This window comes from Schistocerca nitens, chromosome 4 (genome assembly GCF_023898315.1).
Source record: "Schistocerca nitens isolate TAMUIC-IGC-003100 chromosome 4, iqSchNite1.1, whole genome shotgun sequence".
Lineage (NCBI taxonomy): Eukaryota > Metazoa > Arthropoda > Insecta > Orthoptera > Acrididae > Schistocerca > Schistocerca nitens.
In genome coordinates, this window is record NC_064617.1 from 854,277,423 (window position 1) to 854,298,279 (window position 20,857).

The 20,857-nt window shown below is 42.5% G+C and overlaps 1 protein-coding gene across 1 annotated transcript in view; it reads left to right on the plus strand.

The window, feature by feature from the left end:
* LOC126253296 (cell division cycle protein 27 homolog) overlaps positions 1-20,857 on the plus strand; it is a 209,982-nt gene that overhangs the window by 88,731 nt on the left and 100,394 nt on the right. Inside the window, exons 8-9 of the mRNA XM_049954526.1 lie at positions 4,887-5,130; positions 20,192-20,372. Coding sequence (XP_049810483.1) covers positions 4,887-5,130; positions 20,192-20,372 — 425 coding nt within the window. The remainder of the gene's footprint in view (positions 1-4,886; positions 5,131-20,191; positions 20,373-20,857) is intronic.

The window sequence follows — 20,857 nt, forward strand, 5'->3', positions numbered from 1 at the left end:
GTACCAGTATTTTGAAGTCTGTGTCAAGATTGTGGTACGTTTGTACTCACATTTGTAATTCATCATGTGATTCTCAGACAAACAGCACCCTGCAACCACTGACTGGTTGGGATACAGCAGTTCAGTGTGCCTCTGATACTCTCAGAAACGATCTTTGATGGTGCGCGCACTCTGTGCAGTACATGTCTTCCCACATTGACATGGAATCTGGTATACGTAGTGATGGGGACAACCAACTGTTTTCAACAACCGAGTGGTCAGTCGATTGTTTTTTCCTTCACTCAGTTTTTTCAGTCGAATGAAGCAACCGATACTTGCCTCTGTGGCCATATCAACTATATGAATGTTTTCACTCACTCATGTGGTTTTGAGTGGTTTCATTCAATGTGGGACAACTGACTGACCCATATTTCTTCAGGTACACAAGCTATATGAATGTTGTCACTCTCTCTTTCTGGGGGTATAGTGATTTCACTCCCATACTTTTTCACACTTTTCTGTGGGAGGAGAGTCATTGGGATGGACGTGTGGCACCACCGCCATAGCCACCTCATGCTACTGCCAGAATCAGGGTTGCAGTCAAAACGAGAAGGTGCCACTGTGGCTGCGGCGAGCGCAGCGCAGCATTGCCGGGACCTGTGCTGGGGGTGACTGGCCTCTGCGCCATCTCCTCGCCCTGGCTGCCAACCCTGGCCATGGCAGCAGTAAGACGCTGATGTGGAGCATATGGGATGCTCAGGCATTTTCCACTTGAAACTCAGTCAGTACACAAAACACCAACGGATTGTGCTAACTGTTTTCATTTGGTTGCTCCCACGACCAATTTCACTCGAAAGAAATGAACGTATAATAATGTAATTGATACGTAAAGTTGCTACTGACTGATTTACTTGTTATCCTTGTAGTTGCTCACATACATAGACTGGTTTCATTCAAAAGAATGAATGAATAATTCAACCAATATGTAAAGCTACAATTGAATGAGTTGATTGTTTTCCAACAACCGACTGAATCAATTGTTTTCATTCAGTTGTCCCCAACACTAGGTATACGTTGGTCTTACGCAAACCAAGATCGTCTTTGATGCTTCCCAGTAATTCTTGTGTTTTATTGGGCGGGCAAAAGACAGTTCTTACTCAGTATGTCAGATTTTTCCCAGTAGTGCACCAGTGTACAGTATAAAGGCAGGGCTTGCCCCTCCTCCATGACTTCTTACATCTCCACACATTGTACGGTTGTGGTGGGGTGGAGAGCATGCTTGATTTGCCATTCTGGGTACCATTCTTCTTTGGAATAAAGTTGTGAGTGTTAGAGTTCTTTGTGCAGACACTCTGCATCTGAAATGGTGTGGTAATGTGTTGGACACTATGAAATGGCTCTACACTTGTGGACTGTTCGCCCAACAAATATGCTGAGAAAAACTGAAGAACCACGGAATAATTCTTAGGTTTGTAGGGTAGTGTGTGACTGAGTATTGCCAGATGGATGGCCGCTTCTGTCATGATGAACATTCGGAACATTTGTCTTTCAACTCTTAATGGCACACCAATTTCATTCTGTCTCCCCCCTCTGTCTGTCTCCCCCCTCTGTCTGTCTCCCCCCTCTGTCTGTCTCCCCCCTCTGTCTGTCTCCCCCCTCTGTCTGTCTCCCCCCTCTGTCTGTCTCCCCCCTCTGTCTGTCTCCCCCCTCTGTCTGTCTCCCCCCTCTGTCTGTCTCCCCCCTCTGTCTGTCTCCCCCCTCTGTCTGTCTCCCCCCTCTGTCTGTCTCCCCCCTCTGTCTGTCTCCCCCCTCTGTCTGTCTCCCCCCTCTGTCTGTCTCCCCCCTCTGTCTGTCTCCCCCCTCTGTCTGTCTCCCCCCTCTGTCTGTCTCCCCCCTCTGTCTGTCTCCCCCCTCTGTCTGTCTCCCCCCTCTGTCTGTCTCCCCCCTCTGTCTGTCTCCCCCCTCTGTCTGTCTCCCCCCTCTGTCTGTCTCCCCCCTCTGTCTGTCTCCCCCCTCTGTCTGTCTCCCCCCTCTGTCTGTCTCCCCCCTCTGTCTGTCTCCCCCCTCTGTCTGTCTCCCCCCTCTGTCTGTCTCCCCCCTCTGTCTGTCTCCCCCCTCTGTCTGTCTCCCCCCTCTGTCTGTCTCCCCCCTCTGTCTGTCTCCCCCCTCTGTCTGTCTCCCCCCTCTGTCTGTCTCCCCCCTCTGTCTGTCTCCCCCCTCTGTCTGTCTGTCTCCCCCCTCTGTCTGTCTGTCTCCCCCCTCTGTCTGTCTGTCTCCCCCCTCTGTCTGTCTGTCTCCCCCCTCTGTCTGTCTGTCTCCCCCCTCTGTCTGTCTGTCTCCCCCCTCTGTCTGTCTGTCTCCCCCCTCTGTCTGTCTGTCTGTCTCCCCCCTCTGTCTGTCTGTCTGTCTCCCCCCTCTGTCTGTCTGTCTGTCTCCCCCCTCTGTCTGTCTGTCTGTCTCCCCCCTCTGTCTGTCTGTCTGTCTCCCCCCTCTGTCTGTCTGTCTGTCTCCCCCCTCTGTCTGTCTGTCTGTCTCCCCCCTCTGTCTGTCTGTCTGTCTCCCCCCTCTGTCTGTCTGTCTGTCTCCCCCCTCTGTCTGTCTGTCTGTCTCCCCCCTCTGTCTGTCTGTCTGTCTCCCCCCTCTGTCTGTCTGTCTGTCTCCCCCCTCTGTCTGTCTGTCTGTCTCCCCCCTCTGTCTGTCTGTCTGTCTCCCCCCTCTGTCTGTCTGTCTGTCTCCCCCCTCTGTCTGTCTGTCTGTCTCCCCCCTCTGTCTGTCTGTCTGTCTCCCCCCTCTGTCTGTCTGTCTGTCTCCCCCCTCTGTCTGTCTGTCTGTCTCCCCCCTCTGTCTGTCTGTCTGTCTCCCCCCTCTGTCTGTCTGTCTGTCTCCCCCCTCTGTCTGTCTGTCTGTCTCCCCCCTCTGTCTGTCTGTCTGTCTCCCCCCTCTGTCTGTCTGTCTGTCTCCCCCCTCTGTCTGTCTGTCTGTCTCCCCCCTCTGTCTGTCTGTCTGTCTCCCCCCTCTGTCTGTCTGTCTGTCTCCCCCCTCTGTCTGTCTGTCTGTCTCCCCCCTCTGTCTGTCTGTCTGTCTCCCCCCTCTGTCTGTCTGTCTGTCTCCCCCCTCTGTCTGTCTGTCTGTCTCCCCCCTCTGTCTGTCTGTCTGTCTCCCCCCTCTGTCTGTCTGTCTGTCTCCCCCCTCTGTCTGTCTGTCTGTCTCCCCCCTCTGTCTGTCTGTCTGTCTCCCCCCTCTGTCTGTCTGTCTGTCTCCCCCCTCTGTCTGTCTGTCTGTCTCCCCCCTCTGTCTGTCTGTCTGTCTCCCCCCTCTGTCTGTCTGTCTGTCTCCCCCCTCTGTCTGTCTGTCTGTCTCCCCCCTCTGTCTGTCTGTCTGTCTCCCCCCTCTGTCTGTCTGTCTCCCCCCTCTGTCTGTCTGTCTCCCCCCCTCCTCTGTCTGTCTCCCCCCCTCCTCTGTCTGTCTCCCCCCCTCCTCTGTCTGTCTCCCCCCCTCCTCTGTCTGTCTCCCCCCTCCTCTGTCTGTCTCCCCCCCTCCTCTGTCTGTCTCCCCCCCTCCTCTGTCTGTCTCCCCTCCCCCCCTCTGTCTGTCTCCCCTCCCCCCCTCTGTCTGTCTCCCCTCCCCCCTCTGTCTGTCTCCCCTCCCCCCTCTGTCTGTCTCCCCTCCCCCCCTCTGTCTGTCTCCCCTCCCCCCCTCTGTCTGTCTCCCCTCCCCCCCTCTGTCTGTCTCCCCTCCCCCCCCTCTGTCCGTCTCCCCTCCCCCCCCTCTGTCCGTCTCCCCTCCCCCCCTCTGACCGTCTCCCCTCCCCCCCTCTGACCGTCTCCCCTCCCCCCCTCTGACCGTCTCCCCTCCCCCCCTCTGACCGTCTCCCCTCCCCCCCTCTGACCGTCTCCCCTCCCCCCCCTCTGACCGTCTCCCCTCCCCCCCCCCTCTGACCGTCTCCCCTCCCCCCCCCTCTGACCGTCTCCCCTCCCCCCCTCCTGACCGTCTCCCCTCCCCCCCTCCTGACCGTCTCCCCTCCCCCCCTCCTGACCGTCTCCCCTCCCCCCCTCCTGACCGTCTCCCCTCCCCCCCTCCTGACCGTCTCCGCCCCCGCCCCCCTCTGCCCGCCCCCTCTGCCCGTCTGCCCCCGCCCCCTCTGCCCGTCTCCGCCCCCCGCCCCCCTCTGCCAGTCTCCGTCTCCGCCCCCCCTCTGCCCCTGCCCTCCTCCCCCACTGCCTGGCCCCCTCCCCCACTGCCTGGCACCCTCCCCCTCTGTCCGCCCCCCTCCCCCTGTCTCTCTCTCTCTCTCTCTCTCTCTCTCTCTCTCTCTCTGCCCACCCTCCCCCCCTCTGCCTGTCTCTCCCCACTACCCCTCACCTCTGTCTTCCCCCTTTACCCCTCTTTCCTCCCCTCCCCCTTAACCTATATAAATAAATATGAGAGGTGACTAATTCCTGGAATTGTAGCTTTGAGAAGTCAGTTTGTGATCAGAACTGTTTAATTATGATGTGGCATATTCCAGTTGTGCTGTTAGAATATTTAATTCATTCACTCTTTAGTGATGAATTTTCTTTTGGAAATGTGTCAACACGTCTAAAGAAATTTATCCTTCTTCCAGTAAATTAATCACCTGAAGAAAGAAATTGAGGTCACTCTGAAAATTCAGAACACACACATTATTTGAAAGTATACATAAATTTCTTCTTCATTACTTATAATTTTTGGTATCAAAGTATGTCACCTTTTTTGTGATAACATTGTGTGTTTGTACTATTTGGCAAAGATGCCAAGTATTAGTATAAATTTGCTTTAAGTTAGAATAATGCAATGTTGTTATAAGGAGTTTAACATGTTAACCTTTAATTATTTTGGAGATTTGTCTGTAGAATGTTTTTTCTCATAACGTGCAATTTTATTTTTAGGAGAATAACAAGAGTCCTAATAGAACGAAATTTGTAACGCCGAAATCACCTTCGAGGAAAACAAAGTCTCGAATAGCAAAGGCAAATCTAAACAAAACTAGTTTTAGTGACATGAATGAACGAAATCGCAGTGAAAAGGAGAGGCAAGAAACAATCACATCGTCTGATAATAAATTAATTAGTAATAGTATATATGGATATAATTCTACTCAGCAAGTCTTCCAGCTTCAAAAGCAATCTGCAGGCAAGTGCATGGCTTTTCCTTTCAGATTTTGGTATTCTAATGATGGTTTATATAATAAATTTTCATTAATCTGTGTGAAACTGTGATGTGTGCATAACACTTCGGTGATAGGCCACTTAGAAGATTATTGGACTGAGGAAACTGGCCACTCTCTCTCTCTCTCCCTCCCTCTCTCTCTCTCTCTCTGTGTCTCTCTCCCTCTCCCCCTCTCTCTCTCTCTCTCTCTCTCTGTCTCTCTCTCTCCCCCCCCCTCTCTCTCTCTCTCTCTCTCTCTCTCTCTGTCTGTGTGTGTGTGTGTGTGTGTGTGTGTGTGTGTGTGTGTGTGTGTAAGGGTTACCAGCACATTTGAAATTGATGTGTCTTCAAAAGTAATACACACTGAAAGGGCCAAGCTTCAAGATTATTTTACACATTTACTTTATTTCTTTGATTGATTACATGGCAGATGACAAAAAGTATAATTATCCTCCCAAGAAAAAAATGCAAGTTGAGTTACTGAACAGTTTCTTGCTCTCGAACTTCCAAAATTCATTGCACACTCCGTAAACTTGAACTATTTGTAGCAGAATTACAACAAACTGTGAAACACAAGTGTGCTCACAAAATTACATTAATACAATCATATTGGCCTAGCCATTGACGACAGTCACTGTTATGTTCACTAATTTTTCTTTTGAAATAATTCTATAAATTTGTAGCGGAAGGCAGCACCAGTCGAGGGGTATGTCACGAGATGTCCATATATTGTTCTCAAATGAAATAGGTGGCTGGTGTGTCAAGAAAATCATGGTCTGATCAATACTCAGGCACAGTCGTCTTAACACAAAGCTGTAGCCCGAGCCTGGTCTCCAAAGCTTTAAGCTGCAGCTGCAGCAGCAGCAGCAACAACAACCTGTTCTTGTACCACATTTTCTCAGTATTTCAGTTTGTAGTGATCAGTGTCTTGGCTAGTAAACAGCATTATTCAGCATGTGCTTACCTTGCCCAGGTGAAATCATTCTGTATGTAAATGCTTTAAATTTCCTTTTTTTAAAAATACTGAACCTGTTTAATAGGAATGTCGCTTGAGCTGATATCAACAAAATATTTCAGTAACTGATTTATAAAATCATATCACTAATTGGAATGTAGCTACCAGGACATTCACTATTTAAATGCTGCATAGAAAACTGATATCAAATCAGATTTTTCAGTATGTAACTCATGCTGAGTCTCTTAACTACAAGGAGCAGACAGGACTTGTCTGCTCCGGTTTTACAGAGCCTTCGTGCGGTCCCGGCTTAATTATGGATGCACGGTGTATGGGTCTGCAAGACCCACTTATTTGAAGCTGTTGGATGTAGTGCACCATGAGGGGATTCGGTTGGCCACTGGGGCGTTCAGAACGAGCCCCATACCGAGCCTCTGTGCAGAGGCAAGTGAACCGCCACTTCACCTCCGGCGGCGTCTACTAATGGTGCGCCAGGCCTATCAAACATTATACCATACACACCTGCATACTAGAGATGGGTCTGGCCGGTTTTAATGTTTCACGTCGAGGTTGGAGCAGATATCCACCTTGGCTCCTCCATAGGCCCACACTGATTTTAGATTTGGCAAATTTTAAGAAAGACAGTACATCAGATTTTACTTTCAAATATTTGTTTTTCAACATTTTAGACAGGCATCATGATTTTACAGTAGTCTACACTGATGGATCCCAACGGGGATTTTCTTGGCTGCTCAGTCATGTTCCCCGACCGTGTCATCAGGATTCGCCTTCCCCAGGAATACACTGTTTTTTCTGCAGAACTTCACGCGATCCTGAAGGCATTGGAGCAGATACGGTTTACTCAGGGCAAACACTTCCTAATTTGCTCTGACTCACTGAGTGCATTACCGTCACTGCAGAACCTGTACCCAGCGGAGAAGTTGGAACAGCTGAATTACGACCAACTGTACATCCTCCAAAGACAGGGCAAGCGAGTGTCCTTTCGCTGGGTGCCAGGGCATGTGGGCATACGGGGAAATGAACAAGCTGACAGAGCTGCCAAGGACGCCTGCAGGTTACCGGAGGTGACACAATGTTCTATTCCTTTGTAAGGTGTCGTTTCTGTGCTGCGGCTGAAGTATATGCAATTGTGGGAGGAGGAATGGCTGGCGGTGAGGGAAAACAAGCTGTCCTCTTACGCATGCCTTCTTACTACGGCGAGAGGAAACCCCTCTGTGTGATGCCTGTAGCGTATGAATCACTGTACGCCACATTTTAGTTGAGTGTGATTTATATCGTTTCGTCAGGGCGGAAGTTAATATTAGTGGGGATCTGCCCTCGATTTTAGCCGATGACGAGGCGAGTGTCAAGAAAGTTTTACGGTACTGTGATGTTTCTGGGCTTCAGCCAAAAATGTTAGGTTGGAATTTTTAGTGTGTTACCAAGTGGTCTACCACCCCTTTTTATTCTTGTAATAGGCCAGTTCCAAACATGTGCTATGTGTTTCATTTTAACCCCTTCCCGTCCGTTCTCTTGCAGTTCTCCTCATTATGTGCTACTTTCCACTTTGCTACTGTTGACGTGCAAACTGCCTCTGTAGACTTTCACCTATAATTTTAGTCCTATTTTTGCACTTGCTGCATTTTAGTGATACTCGTCCGTTGTTGTTTCCGTTCGGGCGCTAAAGACTACACTGTTGAGCGCCCATAACACCATATCCATCCATCTTAACTACAAATACACTATGTTTGTAGATATTGCAGGAAAATAGCATAAATGTTTCATCTGCAAGTTTTCAAACTGAATAGCTTGAGAGTTTCAGAATGCAAAAGTGTCAAAGTCACTGTTTAATTCCAGGATACAACATTCCTTATAAATGCATTGTTACAAAATTCTATATATTTCATGTGAGGGGTTTGTTCAGTGTGATATGTCAAACTCTATTGATGCCCCTTCAGGATCATGATAAGCAGTAAAAATATAAACTACTTTCAGGTAGTGGTGATATTTAAATTAGTAGGGAGCATTGAATCAATGTGAAAACCTTGTTTTCCAAGTGTTTTTCTGTTGGTTGCAGTGTACTATACTAACAGGGTAGGGCTGAGAATGCAGAAATGTGTAACCACTACTGTAAAATGCAATGGAGATTTGGTTTATTGTAATTTTGGAATACAGAATCCATGAAATGACTGAAATAGATATACAGTTACGACACGTAACTGTAAGGTTATTTGGACAAACTAAAATGTAAATATGTTACAAAGACAAAGGACCACTATGTTGCGATCTTGACTAGCAGGTAGTTCGATCTTATCTTAAATATCTATAATTTTAAATGATTGTGGTAGTGCCTCGTGTCCGCGAAATGTAGTATATTTTGTTATGGGCGGAACATACTAATAAGTACCAGTATTGCTGGTTACTTTCTTGTCCATTTTGCTTTCTTAATTGTTAAAGTTGAATTTTCTTACTTCGATACGTTAGTTCGTGAAAGTGATAAAAGTAAAACAAAATAATTCTGTTACATAGGTAAAACCTGGAGACATGCAACTTGTTCAAACATGGCAAACATCTTTTGTTTTACTGTTGGTTTATAAGTTTTAATTTGACATAATTGAATGCTTTTTAATCTACTCATAACATCAGAGTCATGTTATACACAGGTAGTCTTACCACCCTTTCATGGTGAGTTATTCAAATTTGTATAGCAATTTACAAGTACTTATCCATCTATTAATAATCTCCACTAGCATTAACTGACAATCCCAAGAATTTTTTTAATGCTTCTGGAAACTCAGTTTCTGTTGTGATTACTTGTAGCCTGCGTGTCTTATTAATGCTGGTCATTCTGAAATTTGATGAGGAATTGTATCACCAACTACTTACTACCACTGGAAGATTTGTAGGTTTTAAGTTATACTTAACGGCTTTGTAAATTGTGTGAACAGTCCTAGATTCCTGTTAAATGCACTCGTATAGGCTCATATTGCAGTGATCAGCATGTCAAACTGCCATGCGGAGGACTCATGTTCAGTTCCTGGTATTGCTAGGGATTTTTCTTTGGTGTAAAGACTGGCTCCTCTCTGCTTAGTGATACAGATTGAGAAACTACTTAAATTAGAAGTAGCAGCTACAATGCCCAGAAAGTAACAGTGGCGAGGAGAGGGGATAATGACCCCGTGCTCTTCCGGGCCACTTCCAGATGCTGTCATGTGACAGAGAATGGCACAGTGGCAGTCCTGTGGGCACAATTGCAGAGATTTTATTTTAACTATAGACACAACTGGGGGTAGTGCAAGGGCAGAGGCATAATATTATATGTGCTTTCATATTCTACTTAAAATGTTTTTTTAATGTAAGTGTACAATTTATGTATGTCTAGTTGTGAAACTTCCAGTAAATTGAAGATGAGCTTCAGACTAAGTTTTTGAATGTTCTTTAGTAAGCTAATTCTCCAGTATGTAGATATCCTTTCTTATGTTGCACACTGGAAAGCGCTGTTTTCGTCACAGGGTTTCCCTAGGAAACCTCCTTTTTGCGGAAAGGGGGGTGGGGGGGGGGGGAGGAGGAGGAGGTGAAGGAGATGTTTAGTAGTGCCAAATGATTATGACATATTACAGAGACAGTGTGCTCAATAGGTCTATAGTGATACTATCATCAATGATGTGGAACATACCACAGAAGTAAAAGTATTTATTACATATTGAGAAAAGAGCTGATGTGGTAATGCTAATGCTCCTTTCATAAGCTAAACTGAGTAATTTATACATATTTTCACTAATAAAGTAATGTAAAATGTATCAAATAAGTAAATTGTTCTTATTTTTGTGCTTTTAAAGTTCAGATTAGTTTGGTTGCAAGTCCAACTCAAAATTTTCCTATAAATTGGGTCTTCTCCAGACCATGTGTCTTTGAATTGTACAATACATTGTTGTTAAGATCAAAACATTCATAAAAAGTCTTTAGTTGGTTAACAAGAAATTATTACATTACAGTGCTATGTTGCTGTAGTTTCTGGTTGGGCATAGTCAATACTTGAGGACAATATCACAGTGAAGTGAGTTGATGGTAAAAATAAATTATTTTTAGACATTTGAGGTGAAAAATGTGGGTGATTTTCACCCTTATAGTAAAATTTTAGTGCTTTTCACAAAACACTAGAAAACCCCTTTCTTTGTTATTGACTTAGAAAATAAGGATATTCCTTACATTAATAATATGTATTGTGGCAATGAGTTTTGCATTAAATAATGAAGAGATAGAAGTGGCACATACACAAAGCAAAAGTTTTACACGATAAATTATTTCCTGTACCTTTGTTTTATTTACACATGACAAACTGATTTGTGTGTCATGTATGTAATAATAGATTAGGATTGTTTTGTTATGACTGCGTCATATATTTTAATGTTCTGCTATGTTTAATAATTAATGTTGTGTGTTTATTTTGAGCTCTACAATAACTTTTGAATGTCTTCACAGGTATTCTGAAACATGTGGATATATAGTTTCAAATACAAAAGAACTACTTTCCTCTGAAATACACTATTCAGTGCATGGTAGAGAGCACTTTTCCATTTATACTGCCAATCAGTTATTGTTAGTCGTAGATGGCATGTGGAAGAAGAAAAGTACAGGATGGTTCGAAAATACTTTAAAAATTTATCAAAATATGTAACAATTTATTTAGATCAGCAGCCTCAAGACAAGACACCAAAGACTTACCACTCAGCAACTTCTCTGATATCCAGTTTTTATGTTGCTTGTGTGGTAGCTATTGACTGACCTATATGAGCAGCTAATTTGATTCGGACATCCTTTTGACATTTCAAGAAAAGTAGTGCTTTTGTTCACCTTTACCAGTTAGACATTCGTAGTAGAGATGGGCAGATTCATTCATCTTTGGGAACTAGTTCACTGGTGATTGTTCCTTTTTGGTAACGGTTCATTTTTACTCATTCACCATTCCTTTTTTTGTATGTAATTGTGCATGCTACATAGATTTTAGATAAAAAATATCAAGTATGTATAAGTATTACTTCTGCATGATAAATTCATTGATTGCCTTACATAGACACATTGTTTATTTCAATTTTCTTTGCTGAATTTATTCTTAGAAAGTATGACATTAGTTGGCTGACATGATGGGCCAGTGACCACAAGCCAAGTTTTGCGTAGCCAGAGCAGGCTGATTGCAAGTACAGATTATGGAACTTGTTTATGACCTGCCATGGACCACCACATCTGTCATTCACTTTGTATCAAGTACAGTGTCTTCATTATTCCCCCAGAGAATAATATATAATTGTATCTGCTTTACTAGCACAAAATAACTTAAAGCAAACTGTCATCTGGCAGTCCAACATTAATAGTTTTCTTTTACAATGTGTCAGTGTGTAAATTAACCACACATCAAAGTACCATACTGTCCGTGTGCAAAATGAAGATTAATTTGGAAAAATTAGGATTTCCTACACAGGAGCAGTGTAATTGCATACTAAATTTAGGAGCTTTGTATCGGCAGTGGGGGCAACTACATCAATGTGATCTGAGAGCATCTAAACTTCATAAGTGAAAAGAAAATATTTTCTTTTTTCTCCAACATCTTCCCAACATAGTACACATCATAGCTTTGAAGGTCTTTACATTTGCAAAAAATAACCAGTTTTTGGTCAGCCATCAGGTGAACGGGGTGCCAAGATTCATGCATGGAGTAAATCATCAAACAATGGAAATCTAGGATGCAATAATGACAATATTATGAAAAGGATAGAGTTGTACTCACCATATAGCAGAGATGTTGAGTTGCAGATAGACAAAACAAAAAGACTGTCAAACAAATAAACTTTCAGCTAAAAAGGCCTGTATTCAAATTAGACAAAATACACACACACACACACACACACACACACACACACACACACACACACACACACACACACAGTCTGGCTGCCGAGGCAGGCTTGAATAACAGCGCATGATGGGAGAAGCAGTCTTGATGGTGGGTCTGAGTAGGCTGGGGTGAGAAGAGGGAGGAATAGAAGGGTAGGGACGGGGGACAGAACAGGGACGAGGCGGAGAGAGGGTAGGGCAGTTAGGTGCAGTCGGGAGGTTAGACAGAGGGCTGAGGGGGTGGTGGACCAGCGGAGGAAGAGAGAAGGAAAAAGTCAATGGGTCTGTTAGTGGAATAGAGGGTTGTGTAGTGCTGGAATGGGAACAGAGAGGGGATAGATAGGTGAAGGACAGTGACTGAGGAAGGTTGAGGCCAGGAGGGTTGTGGGAGCCTAGGATATATTGCAGGGAGAGTTCCCACCTGCGCAGTTCAGAAAAGCTGGTGTTGGTAGGAAGGATCCAGGTGGCACATGCCGTGGAGCAGTCATTAAAATGAAGAGTGTTGTGTCGGGCAGCATGCTCAGCAACTGGGTAGTCCAGCTGTTTCTTGGTCACAGTTTATTGGTGGCCATTCCTTGCGGACAGACAGCTTGTTGGTTGTCAAGCCCACGTAGAATGCAGCACAGTGGTTGCAGCTTTGGTTATAGATCATATGACTAGTTTCACAGGTAGCCCTGCCTTCGATGAGGTAGGTGAGGTTTGTGACCAGACTGGAATAAGTGGTGGTGGGAGGATATTAATGCTTTCTTGGACAACAAGAGACAGTGCGGTGTTGGGTTGCATGATTCACACGTCTCTTCCAGTTGACTTATGTGTTGTGCATGAGCCGATCCTCTTCTTTGGGTCATCAGCTATGTCGCTCTCACCATTTAATTCTTCTCCTAAGACAATATTGGGTTAAAGGGAATATTATTAACCAACTCTCTGTTCTTGAAATAAATCATGTACTCGTAGACTCTTGTTAATTCAACAACAATATATTTTCAACTCTCATCCCAAAGTAACAATTATTTTGTACAAACTCCAGCAAGCCAACTGGTTCCAAGATAAATGTCAGAATCGACTAAACACTCATACAATTACATACGTTCTGCCTCATGCAGAGACAAGACATAAAGTAAAAGTCTCTATATAACACACGCTTCATCTGTCTCTGTAACAATCCTCATGACACCACACACCATGGAACATTATTGAGATACTATTTGACTTTTTGATATAACGTCTAGGGCACTGCATGTAACCACTTGTCGGGGCCGTTCGTCTGACACAGCTCCTGGCTCCTCGTGACAGCTGTCCTTCCTGCACACACACAGACATGTGTGACACAGTAAAAAGGCTCTCTCACCCTTGTCATTAAAATATTGGATGTTCGAGACGGTGAAGAGCCAAGTGTTTCTAGAATTTACCCCGAAATTCTCGAAGCACTACATATCCCTCCTATTAGCTTGAACACACGATATTTTATACATATTCATTATGTACAATTACACAAGATAATAATTCTTTATCTTTTAACAGTACTATGGATATTTTACCACAATTACAAACTGTGAACCTTTCAGTCTGTGTTGGAGTTATCTCTATTTTCTGTTCCCCTTCCAGTTGTAAATTCCAGGTGCACATAACTCGTGAATATTCTGCTGCTTTGTTCTTACTTCCCGTACTACCTTTTCTAATTATGTACTTAATCATTACTTATGGTAATCTGGAGAAACTCTGGGTAGAATAAAAGTGTTCCCTTCTTGGACATTTGTAAACCTGAACTTAGTGAGTCTATTTATGCATAGAATTCAAACTTACCAGACTCATCCCTTCAAACGTGTGACTTCTGTCTCAATGCAGCACTTTTTCGCTTTAGGAACAGTACCTATATCTTACATGGGTTGATCCTAGGAGTACCCTTTGTCCTTCCGTTTTCATAGGTATGCCCCTTTTAACTTCCTGATCTGTGGTACAGGTTGATCTCCCTCTTGGTGCCCCTGTCCGCACAGCATAGGTCAGCCTCTCTTGGGTGTGCCTATCTGCCCTTTTCATCCAGTAAATGCTGGGTGCGCCCTCCTCCACCTTCCTGAGTAGGCCTCCTGGTTTATTGTCCTACCATACATCTTTATGTATACTATTCTTAAATACTCTGGTAAAATTACAAACAAATCTTTACACTCAATATTCCACTTTCTAATACTTCATCTTATACCCTAGAGACCTCTTTCACTTCTTACTTTTACTATATAAACAGATGCTATGTCTACCTGTATTTACCAACTTTTCTCCAAGGAGTAGCACGGCACATGTAGATATATGTTAGAGCAACAAAAATAACGATGCAGAACAATCACATATCAACAATGTAATATGTGCATCAATTTAGATGTACATGTATCTATATTCCCCTACATCCCGTGGCGGTTCTGGCATCACTTCAGGTTCCTAATTCGTAATCCTTCTGGTTTTGTTTAAGTATATTGTTGTGTGTGTGTAGATGTGTGTTCGTGTATCCTGATTTTTTGGCGTATTTGTTTGAAATAAGTTGAAGGTTATAGGAAACCACGGAGAATGAGAAGGACTTCAGCGATAGAAGTGTGTGCATATGGAAAGAGGGAAGGATAGACTGGTACTCAGATGAGAAGTAAGAAAGGAACAAATAGAAACGGTTGCTAAAATCAAAGAAGTGAAAGAAGATTAGCCCCAAAGACAGGAAACCCTTCCCTTTGTGACATCATCAGTTCCCCATATTTTATAGCCACACAGTTTGTTCTGTGATGAAATTGAATTTCAGATGTAAATCAAAGCAAGATCTTGAGCCGCCTCTGAAGCCAAAGCACCATATTCGGATTTCAGAATTCTTTCAGAACTGTGTCAGATGTGTAACTCTAGAAAAACTGAAAAATCGTTTATATTTCCTGTCTACTGTTCTGTCACCTTAGTCTTCTGAATCAAAAATGAAAACCATCACTAAGTAGAACCAACAGATGAAAATATATAGGGATTCAAGGAGGAGTCGACCAAATCCCAAAAATTATGACTAATGTGACTGAACAGTTCCGTAAAACAAAAGTCTATTTTAAACAGATTTGATTTGAGTGACAAGTTCCTGAGGACAGATACCCCACCTTGGCATGAAAATGAAGGTGTCATCAATGCTCTTCACCTAGTTGCTAAACTGAAGGTTGCAAAATATCTGGCTCAGGCAGGAACAGGAAATGAGGCACCGAAACAATATATATATATATTTCAGGTCGTGTCTGAGAAATCCTTCAAGGTACCAGGGCATAAAACAACATTTAAGTGAAGAATAAGTATGCTTAAAATAAAATGTGATTCTCTCGCCATATTTGCCTCACATGGTTAGTAAATAGTTAGGTTATAGGTTGTATTAATAAAGTTAAAGCAGCAGCACATACTAATAATGAAATTCTAAGTAAAAAAGTATTTCCTTAAAAAGCTACTTCTGAAGAATATTTTTGAGATAAAAAATAAATATTATATATATCTAAAAACAAAGATGATGTGACTTACCAAATGAAAATGGTGGCAGGTCGACAGACACACAAACAAACAGAAACATACACACAAAATTCTAGCTTTCGCAACCAACGGTTGCTTCGTCAGGAAAGAGGGAAGGAGAGGGAAAGATGAAAGGATGTGGGTTTTAAGGGAGAGGGTAAGGAGTCATTCCAATCCCGGGAGCGGAAAGACTTACCTTGGGGGAAAAAAGGACAGGTATACACTCGTGCGCACACACACACACACACACACACACACACACACATCCATCCGCACATACACAAACACAAGCAGACATTTGTAAAGGCAAAGGGTTCGGGCAGAGATGTCAGTCGAGGCGGAAGTACAGAGGCAAAGATGTTGAAAGACAGGTGAGGTATGAGCGGCGGCAACTTGAAATTAGCGGAGGTTGAGGCCTGGCGGATAACGAGAGGAGAGGATATACTGAAGGGCAAGTTCCCATCTCCGGAGTTCTGACAGGTTGGTGTTAGTGGGAAGTATCCAGATAACCCGGACGGTGTAACACTGTGCCAAGATGTGCTGGCCGTGCACCAAGGCATGTTTAGCCACAGGGTGATCCTCATTATCAACAAACACTGTCTGCCTGTGTCCATTTATGCGAATGGACAGTTTGTTGCTGGTCATTCCCACATAGAAAGCTTCACAGTGTAGGAAGGTCAGTTGGTAAATCACGTGGGTGCTTTACACGTGACTCTGCCTTTGATCGTGTACACCTTCCGGGTTACAGGACTGGAGTAGGTGGTGGTGGGAGGGTGCATGGGACAGGTTCTACACCGGGGGCGGTTACAAGGGTAGGAGCCAGAGGGTAGGGAAGGTGGTTTGGGGATTTCATAGGGATGAACTAAGAGGTTACGAAGGTTAGGTGGACGGCGGAAAGACACTCTTGGTGGAGTGGGGAGGATTTTATGAAGGATGGATCTCATTTCAGGGCAGGATTTGAGGAAGTCGTATCTCTGCTGGAGAGCCACATTCAGAGTCTGATCCAGTCTAATTTTATTTTATACCATTCTATATTTTTTTAAATGTAGAGACACCATGTCCCCATTTGACAGTGAGCTGAAATCGTGCTCAGTTTTTTTTGTGCAAAGAAACCAAATTAGTGTGTACCACAAAGAAAAAACCAAACTTTAAAAATAAGAGCCTCACAGAGCGTCATGTTTTATTTCTGTAAGAAATGCAAAAAATCACAAGCTTTATGTAAACCTTCATACTCGGTAATTAAAAAAAATTTATCGAAAGTTATCGTAAAAACTAGTTGTTTTATCAAGCAGATGAAAATTAACATATGAATTTAAAAAAGCAGTGGCTGCTCATTTACTTGGTCAAACAAAAAAAAATTACTTGCCTTGTGATAAATGTGTTCTACAGTTGATCGAAATGATAGTAACAGATTTCTCTCATAGTTGCTTGAAAAAATGTGTGTTTATTATATACAACGTAATTTTTGTTTAATTTATACAGGGTGAGTCACTAACTATTGCAGCCTAGAATAACTCCGAAAGTATGATAGTAGGTGAAAAGTTTGTGGGACAAATTTTTTCATGGAACAACGGGGGCCATGACATTGGTTTTTTGTTGCTAGGTTGGGTCACGTCAAATGTATGAAAGTCAACTTCGTTTTTTAAAATGGGATGCTATAATTTGGTACTTATTTTTTGATAGCGGCTATCGAGACGAATCCAATGATGTGTAACAGTAAGGTCTCTGAAGGTCAAAAAGGTGGCACGAACGTCCATTTGCAGAAGGCATTTGAAGTGATGACCATTGGTATCAGTGCAGTGCTGCAATCTTATCATCATGGATTGAGTGGTATTCCTTATCACATTGACACTTATCGAAGCACATGCTCTGACATTTCTCTCTCATGTATTGTGCAAATAGTAAATATTCACCGAATATGGCGTATCCATCGAATATGCCTTTGACATGTAAACACCATTTAACGGTTTTGCATTACAACACTAATACGAACGGTAAGACTAGTATCATCAAATCAGCGAATGTGAATGATGTATTCCTTGGAAGAACAAGTCAATATGCTCCTCATTTATGGAGAATGCCAATGAAATTCAGTGAGAGCTAGAGACTTAAGCTGAAAGATATCCTCAATGTACTCGCTCTACACATTGTACATTTAAATAGGTGTATGATAAATTGAGACCAACTGGATCTTTAACGCATCAGAAACACATCCAGCAAAGGGAATTTACTAACGAGGAAATGAAGTTTGTATTCTTGCCACTGTGGTTTCAGATCCTTGTGTTTGGGTCAAATCGCAAGGGAATCTGGCATGAGCCACAGTAGTGTTGTTCATGTTCTGCACCGCCATAAATATCATCCTTACCACAACAGTCTCCACCAAGAATTAACTGGTACGGATGGTATGTGGCGCATTGAATTCTGCCGATGGGCTCAACTTCAGATTCAGAGGGATGAAACATTTATTAATTTGATTTTATTTACTGACGAGGCTACATTCACGAACCATGAAAATGTTAACTTGCATAACATGCATTATTCGGCAACTGAAAATCCATGTTGTCTGCGGCAAGTTTCACACCAAAAACCATGGTCAGTGAATGTATGGTGTGGGATTCTTGATGACTGAATTATAAGCTGCTGTTGCACTGAAGGAAAGCTTAATAGTAGGAAGTACACCACATTCCTGCAAGAAGCATTAGGTCTGTTATTGGAAGAAATACCTTTAGGAACAAGGAACAGAATGTGGTATCAGTACAGTGGGTGTCCGGCACATTTTTCGCTGATGGCTAGAAATGAGTTGCAGAGAGAATTCCCAAATCGTTAGATTGGAAACTGAGGAGATGTGTTGTGGCCGGCTCATTTTTTTTTTTGTAAAAGACATTGAGTATAAAGACATTCCACTACATCTGAAGATAGGCGAGAGAGAACTGTCAGAGCATGTGCTTCGATAAGCGCCAAAGTGATAAGGAATGCCACGCAATCCACGATAAGTTTGCAGCACTGCATTGATACCAATGGTTATCACTTCGAACACCTTCTGTAAATGGCCGTTCATGCCACCTTTGTGACCTTCGCTGACCTTCAAAGACCTTACTGTTACACATAATTGGATCCGTCTCGATAGTCACTATCAGAAAATAGGCACCAAACTATAGCATCCTGGTGTTTTTTTTTAAATGAGTTGACTTTCATATCTCTGAAGTGACCCCACATAGCAACAAAAAACCAACGTCATATTGCGGCCCCCGTTGTCCCATGCAACATTTGTCCCCCAAACTTTTCAGCTCCTGTCATACTTTCAGAGTTACTCTAGGTGGCAATAGTTAGTGACTCACTCTGTATAATTATAAAAAAGTTGCACTGGAAAGGCTGACCACAGAAAAAAGACTGAAACCGGCCGAGTAAGGCAGCCAGGAATGAGGAGTGGAGGAATTGAACCGAGGATTGAGACTATGTGAGGTGTACTGTTAATGATCATTCCTGGGAACGACTGACCATGTGGATGCGCATTTGTTCACAGATAATCCACCTCTAATTCAGACAACATATTTATAATTCAGTTTACCAAGTCCACTGTCTTTAATCTAGATGAAACAGATTAAAGAAACTGTTTTGCTTTGAAATCTTATTTTAATCGTATATATTTTTCATTCGAAGAAATTGCTTTATGTTTTGAAGCTGTACATTTGTTTGGAATTACCGTTTATACATTTGTCATTTTGGTTTCAAATTTTGTCTTGGAAGTGTTAATTTGAATTGAAAAAAATAAATTAGAAAAAAAATGTGGCCACTTGTTATTCTTTCCATTGCTATCGCACCAATTTTGTAATAGTTTTAATGATTTTTGATAATGCCTTGCAATATCAACTTTAGACATACATGAACATGTCAGGGTATACCCTGAGTATAGGTATCAAAGTTTGTTTTTTTTTTTTTTTTTTTTTTTTTTTTTTTTTTTTTTTTTGTGTGTGTGTGTGTGTGTGTGTGTGTGTGTGTGTGTGTGTGTGTAATTAGGAACAGTTAATGATAAGGTTATCAACTTTAATACTATTGCTGGTGTTCTTAATATGGGTTTAACCACTGCACTGCTGCTTGCATTTGAAAAGTGTTTTCATTGAAAGAAATCTATATGTTGAAGAAGTTGTCGTGAATATGTTTCTGATTCCATTGTTTGAAATCGAATGCTGAATTTGCCTTCCATCAGCATTATAAGTCAGACTCATTTAAATACCATATGAAAATTGAAATATGATGCTGAAATTCTCCCTCTTTCATAACATAGTTCTTTACGTGGCCACATTTATAATTCAGTATAATTTTGATAACTTTTCATGAAAAACACAATTTTAAGAAGAAAACAGCTACAAAGCTCTACAAATATCAAATAATTGTATGCAACAGCGGTTGTTACAGTAAAAAACTATTTTAATTTATTGGGACAAAGTTTTTTGTTTCGGGTTATGTCTATTTGCCTTAAAGCTTGTGCTTATTGTGCACTCCAGAGGATGCATGTCTCCTTTCAGACATAGTTACTTTGGGCTGCCAATTTATGTAGTGTTTTTGTTTAACGGAAATGGAGTGCCTGTGACATTGGAGATTTTATTTGGCCTAGTACCTATCTCCATATATTAAAAACAACATATGTTATTGATTTTGATTCATAATATAACCTTTTCCAATCTTTTGCAGAGGGCCTGATGTCTTTATTACGGGATATTGGCACGGCATACTTACACCTTGCACAATATAACTGCCGTAAAGCTATAGAATGTTTTAGTAACCTCGCTCCTCAGCATTACAACACTGGATGGGTGCTAGCACTCATGGGAAAAGCCCACTATGAACTGGGTGACTATCAAACAGCAGTCAGGTACAGTATCATATTTAATTAAAATATAATGCAGATTTTAATTTAATTAGTTCATAATATAGTTGGGCAGATAAAAAATGTACTCACTTTTATCTACCCAGTTATATTTTTAAAAATTGATTAGTTTCTTGGATAATTAGCTCATAAGTTTTCCAGAAGAATTTATAAAGAATGTACATTCCTCCTGGAGTTTCCATTGTTTGATTAAAGAGTGGACAGATATTTTATTTGCTGTGAGTGTAGGCTGACGAACTTTTTTAATAGAAAATAAGGGGGATACTTATATCCTTGACAAAAAATAAGGGAGATTAAGAGCATGGCGAAATTTCACCAAAAATCGTAGCAGTATTTGTAAAAGATGACTATTGAATTACACATCGCAAATTCTTACACATAGTTTGCTACAGATTTTGCCTTGGTCAGTAGTTTAAAACATTTTTAGCAAATTCAAAGAATTCACTGCATGAATAAGGAAAATTCATGGC